Here is a 6,668-nt window from a genome sequence, read left to right as displayed (position 1 = left end):
GTTTTATATTTCCTTCCTCCAATACACCTGATACAAATGATCAGGATCCTCTATCGGGCTTCTGAAGAGCTTGCTGATGAGCTAATCATTTGAATCAGTGGTGTTGGAGGACAGAGACATCTGAAACAAGCCACGTTACAAAACTTCAAGGTTGTTGGTGACCCGTGCCCTAGAATATTCCGGAAGTTTTGTGACTCCACCATTAACTTATACGGCCTGGAGGCGCAGGTTCTTCTGTAAGATGCCATTGACCTACGTAGGTTGCACAATACTTGCTTTTGGCACTTTCCGGGTACATACAAAACAAAACATTTGGTAAAAATAAACATTAGGACATTTGTGAACAAGAGAAAAAAAAATCACATTTAATTGATATCAAACAGGAGTTCAATGAAATATCATCTGACAATGGGCTCTTACAAAAGAAATATCAGGAACCTAATCAGTGCCACAACAACCTTTGCACTTGCACTTTTTTAACCATTAATAAATTAACAAGAGTAAAATAAAGACAAGATTCCGCAAACAGAGTCCAGGTGACACATTTTTCTTCAAAAAGTTGTCCATGAAAGAAAGTGAAAGCACTTTACAAGCAGATATGTGAGTATATGGATTCAGAACTCATGTTTGATCATACAAGTCAAAGGTAAAAGGGGGAAAAAAAATACCACCTCCATTTTTATTCACTTTACATGAAGAGTTTAATTAACATGGAAGATGATTAACTGCTGAATGGTTTTGTTTTTTATTCATTAAAAAATGTTTTTAAATATTTTGTTGTTAAACATCGTTACCCTTTACACAAGAACTACAGCAAAATATAGACTCTTTTAGCTGTTACTTTGACAAGAGTTAATTGTGCAATCGAGGAAATATAAGGCCTGAGTCTGAATTAGTGGTTTTCATTACTTTACAATCACAGCTGTTGTTTTGAAAAGCAGGCCCTTGATCACTAGGAGTGTGTCAGGACCTCTTCACTGGGATGTTGAAACTATTTCCATCCTTGAGACATGGTACATTTACAGATTTTTTAAATGAAAAAGAGTCAATGAAATGGTAAATGACATAATACTTGAAATACGTCTGTGTAAGCTCTCAGTCGTACAGGAGTGGTCCATCGATGAAAAGGGTTCTTCAGCCGTCATCTGTACTTTTTTGAATGTGTCGGACATTTCGCTTCTCATCCATGAGGCTTCGTCAGCGAACTAAAAACCCCTTTTTTTAGTTCGCTGATGAAAAAAACCTTTTTTTTTAGTTCGCTGATGAAGCCTCTTGGATGAGAAGCGAAACACCCGACACCTTCAAAGAAGTAGAGATGATGGCTGAAGAAACCTTTTCACGATCTAACATAGCTTGGAAGATGATCCTGTGAGATGAGTTGTAAGATTGAATTCGAACCAAAAAAAAGCATATTAGCATCAGGGTTCAGCATAATATGCGCTTATGTTCGACACTCAGTGTGTTGGAGCTTTAAATGTTCAACATAACACATTTTTGTATTTTTTTTTTTTTAAATCAGAGATGCTTTTCTCGATTTTGAGTTATTTTTTGTGTGTGCGATGATTCTGAATTGGATCTGTCCTTGCTTTGGCTGTAACAATTTAGCCGTGGTAATATAGTATCTAATATTTAGTCATATTTCTCAACTAAGGCTTAGGTGCAGAAACAGGTGGATTTTTGTTGTTTTTTTAGCTTTAAAATCTAAACTGTGCAAGCTTTTATAGGTCGTATAAAAATGTCCAAAACGTGATGTGCTTGAAAGAAAGCAGAGACAAAGTTTTAATTCGGCGCCAATCACATATGTAGGGACATGGCATTGGGTGCATCACGAAAGCTGACCATTGCTGAGTCTGGCTCCGAGACCTGTAACATTGAACAGAAAGAATGTAGCCAATCAAGAAGAAAGAACCTCAACTGAGGACACACAAAGCCTCCATAAAATAATACAACCATGTCCGACCAGATGTCATATTTTGTACAAACATGTTTGCCAGACGGCAAAATGTAGTTTACAATGCAAGTCTTTATTGACAACATCAGCATTTTACTACCTTCCCGCCTCCTGTCCCTTCAAAAACATTCAGGAAACACCAACGCAACAGTACTGGTCATGTTTAATTTTTTTTCTTTTTTTTGTCACAGCACAATGGAATCGACGAGGTTTCCATCTTGCAGGATTCTAGCTCGTTGGTAGAACAGAAACATTTTTCTGTGTCATCATTATTGGCACACAGCACACACAGATTGAACAAAACTGTAGAATGACAGGTTTTGTGTGTGTGTGTGTGTGTGTGTGTGTGTGTTTGTGTGTGTGGTCTGTCATGGTAAACAACCTTTTCAAAATATGACAAATATTGATGTGTGTACTGGGCCTTACACAGCCTGTGCACCTCCATTGTGTTCACAGTCCACATTCAGGCCGCAGTAGAACATGTTTTTAAGTGTCAAGAGGTTTTGTGTGCAAAAAAAGTCACGGATTCCTTCCTTTACCCACCCAACAACACCCCGACTTCCTGGGGTGCTTGTGGAGTGCGAAGCAGAGCTTAGCTGCTCCCTTGACATCAACCGGAAACACCCGCCTGCCCGCTCCGGTTTGAACTCAGAGGCTGGTGATGATCTGCATCTGTCCATCAGCAGAGGCGTCCCCCTCTTGGTTGCTGGGTGGTGCTGGGGGCAAGCAGCTGTCACTGGGCACACGGTTTATGTGGTAGTAGGAAAGCGGGGGCGCATCCCCGAGCTCGGGCATGCTTTTATGATATGCGTCCTCGCTGTTGCTGCGGGAGGAGTGGGAGAGCTCGTCCTCCTCTTCCTCTTCGGGGGGGTACGGTGAAGCGGAGGGCGAGTCCCTCAGGTTGGGCATGCTGGTGTAGAGCGAGTCTCTGTTGTTTTTGTTGCTGGCGTCTTCCCCAGGCGTCACTGTGTCCACTTGACCCTCCAACTGCTTTGGAGCCTTTTGGGCATTGTAGAGCAAGGAGTGAGTCCTCTGTGGCAGGAGGGGGGCTTCCATGGCCTCCTTGTGGTGGGGCTGCAGAAGCAGCTCCAGGGGCACATGGCCTTCTCGCTCACTTGCTCTCTGCGGGGACGATGCCTCGACATGATCCGCTTGGAGGGTGTCGTCCTCGCTGCCACCGCCGAATCCCCCGCCGCGGTCTGGGGCCGCCCTGGTCTGTCGGGCCAATGCCAGGTCTCGATCTCGCTGGGCACCGCCGCCGCCACGGCCTCTTGGCACGACGCGGGGCCGCAGGTTATTGTGTACTATCTTAGATATGATCATCTTCTCAAAGGCGGCGTCGTCCAGGTTGAGGCCCCCTATGTCAGGCTGGGGGGCACGGACGGCGACGGCTTCATAGTTGTCTTCTCGCAGGGAATAGCTGTTGTTGAAGTTTCCGTTGAGGGGGAGGGTGTCCATGGTGCTGATGTCCCGGCTGTTGCTCAGAGACTGCTGTCCTGCAACAAATGACAGATGACAACACGTGAGATGATTTTCTGCTTCCAAAACGAACTCACTTCTTGAAAACACCAATCCGCATTCACTTGATACTGCTCGGGACACTTTTTTGAAGACCCCATTCCTTCCAAAAGAAGGTCTCCGCTCTTATGGCTTGAGCCAATAATGCCATGCCCACAAACACAATTTTTTTAAAGCATTACTTGGTGACAATGAGTAAAAATAAATACAGTCAATAAACTAAAAGAAGTTGAAGTTGCCCCACGGAAGTAATCGTTGTCGTTAAATTAGTAATCGTTGTGTCGGCTGACTTGACTTCGAAATTAGGCCAATCGCAAAAATGTGCTGCCACTCACTGGTGTCAATGTCAAGGCCCCCGGGGGCCAGATCTGGCTTGCCATGTCATTTTGCGTGGCCCACGAGGGCAAATCAAACATGTCAACTATTCCTCGATGCGTGCTAAAGTTGGAACCAAAGTTTAAAATTGTCAGATGTCATCCATCGCCCCACAGAGATATCGCAGGCATGATCTCATTACATACTACATTAATGGAAGTAATGGCTAAACTAACATTTATTTTTGACTACTGATTGCAAACCTAGCGAACCACGAATTTGTTGTGCACTGTTTATGCATGTGGACGTGATCAACCTTTGTACCATTTCTTCAAATTCACAGTCAAAATGGCTTAGGATAGGAGGCGAAACGTCCGACACCTTCAAAAAAGTACAGATGACGGCTGAAGAAACCTTCTCTTCGATGGACCACTCCTGTACGACTGAGAGCTTACAGTGTAAGCTCAGCCTGACACAGACTTATAAATGAAATGTATTATTATTATTTAATATTTACTGGATACCATATACTGGTGTAGAAGGTGCACCGGAGTATAGGGCGAACCCCCAATGAATGGTGTATTTTTTTTACAAAGCTAAGGTGCACCAGACTATAAGGTGAATGAAAAAGGTTTTCCAAATAGAATATCTGGATATATAAATGTTTTCCAAATATAAGGCATTATAAGATGCTACAGTACGGGCTGGGGTTACACACTACTTTAGAATAATAATAATAATACAGTAAAGTCTCGTTATATCGATATCGGATATATCGATAGTCCCGGTTATATCGATACTATTTCTATGCACGCACTGAGAAAATTACATGCAAACAGGGTCGGATATATCGATAGTCCCGGTTATATCGATATTTTTTCGGACTCCCTTGAATATTGATATAACGAGACTTTACTGTAATAATAATAATAATAATAATAATAATAATAATAATAATAATAATAATAATAATAATAATACATTTAATTTACAAGCGCCTTTCAAAGCACCCAAGAATACTTTACAATTAAAAGAATAGTAAACACCAGAACAATAAAACCATAAATAAAATGATTTTAAAAAAGTGCTGATCAATCTGAAATGTGAATTCAATTTTAAACAGTTGACGTGGGATTTGAAGGTGAGAAGAGAGTCAGTATTCTTCTACATGGGGAAATGGAGTCAGTGGCTGCTGACAATAGTTGTGAGACCTGTTGTGTCTCAATATTACTTCACATATAAGGCGCACTCGCATACAAGGCGCAGGGTCATCTTTTGAGGAAAATCAACGCTTATGGGTGCGCCGGAAAATACGGTATTTATGTATGGATAAAATGAAAGTAAAAAGCCAATATGAAAATTAGATGAACAATACCATCTAAGTCAATGATACAGTATATTCAGTAATATATAATACAGTAAAATATACAATAAAATATGAAAGTGTATCATAAAAAAAACTGTGTTTGTGGACATGGGCTAAGAATTGATCCTGGACAATATCGACATCACACGGAGAGGTGGCTTGACGCAATGAAACCAAAAGGATCATACATACATTCAAGCATGAGGTGAAGCATGTCAACAACACAGCAGCGCACAAAAGCAGACACAGACAAAATGACGAAAGAAAGACAAAAATACAAGCGTGCAGAACATTCACAACAAATAAAACATTGCAGCCCTGAAAACTGTTTGGGGAAGGCCTGCCACCTCTACACACAAACCCCCCCACCCTGAAAAAAAATACAGGCATGATACGACAAACACACACACACACACACACACACACACGCACACGCGCACACACACACACACACACACACACACACACACACACACACACACACACACACACACACACACACACGCACAGACAGGCACGGTGCAATGACTCACTTCGCCATCACTCACATCAAGTGTGTCTGCTCAGGCTATGTGCCTTAAGCACAGCTGACGTGCAAAAAAGTGGGAAAACAAAGACATCCGTTTTCAAAATTGCAGCAGAAACAAAGAAACAGACACAAAAAATGTTCAAAATCAAACAAAAAAAAGTTGGAAAAGAGGAAAGAAAATAAATGCTCTGGATTCAGTTGGCTCGCGTCCTTGGAATGAAAGATAACAGAATGCTTTGTTCAGATTTTCGTGTGTGTGTGTGTGCGCGTGTGTGTGGGCCACTTTTGAAGGAGGACAAAAGCAAGGACGACTGAATCCTGGACTCAGCAGGTAAAGGAAAAAAGCTCAGCGGTAAGCGAACGTCTGCTAGCTGCAACGATTCCACGCTCCCAACCCTCACTTTTGATTGACACCTGACTTTTTCCTTCTTTTTTTTGAAGGCACACATGCACATGCACACGCACGCACACTTGCTCATTCGCCTTTTCAAGTGTCAAATTTAAGCACTTTCAAGAGCCATTTTGAGAGCTTTTCTTGCTGCATATTTCTACAGAATACAGGAGCAAACTGTCATTTGGACATCGTAAAAGAGGAACCCGCTGCCATGTAACGCAGCATAGAAATAGCATTCACGTATTCCTCACTTTCCTAATCTTTTTATTTTGTATTTCATTGTGTCCTTTCAAATGAATGGAGAGATAATTTCCGATAGTGGAATCACACTATTCACACCACAAATTGTTTCGACACGACTGAATATCAATGCATGATTTATATCAAACTTGTTTTTACTGGAATTGTATATACAGTAATTATATTATTATTACTATTATTCATGATATATAATAATTAATATATACATCTACATATATATATATATATATAGCAAGGACGACTGAATCCTGGACTCAGCAGGTAAAGGAAAAAAGCTCAGCGGTAAGCGAACGTCTGCTAGCTGCAACGATTCCACGCTCCCAACCCTCACTTT

At 41.5% G+C, this 6,668-nt stretch overlaps 1 protein-coding gene across 9 annotated transcripts in view; it reads right to left on the bottom strand.

Moving 5' to 3' along the window:
• Nucleotides 1-344: 344 nt before the first annotated feature.
• Nucleotides 345-6,668, bottom strand: part of adgrl2b.1 (adhesion G protein-coupled receptor L2b, tandem duplicate 1) — a 137,935-nt gene continuing 131,611 nt past the window's right edge. For 4 of the 9 annotated variants that reach the window (XM_089007797.1, XM_089007801.1, XM_089007799.1 and 1 more), the window contains one exon: nt 345-3,447. In XM_089007797.1, the coding sequence (XP_088863923.1) occupies nt 2,600-3,447 (848 nt within the window). In that variant the 3' untranslated portion in view covers nt 345-2,599. The remainder of the gene's footprint in view (nt 3,448-6,668) is intronic. The other 5 variants (XM_089007800.1, XM_089007802.1, XM_089007805.1 and 2 more) reach the window with 2 other exon arrangements.

This window comes from Hippocampus bargibanti, linkage group LG11, assembly GCF_051943395.1.
Source record: "Hippocampus bargibanti isolate YZ-2025 linkage group LG11, ASM5194339v1, whole genome shotgun sequence".
NCBI classification, from domain to species: Eukaryota; Metazoa; Chordata; class Actinopteri; order Syngnathiformes; family Syngnathidae; genus Hippocampus; species Hippocampus bargibanti.
Note: the sequence above shows the minus strand (reverse complement) of the source record. Positions and strands in the feature narration are given on the sequence as shown.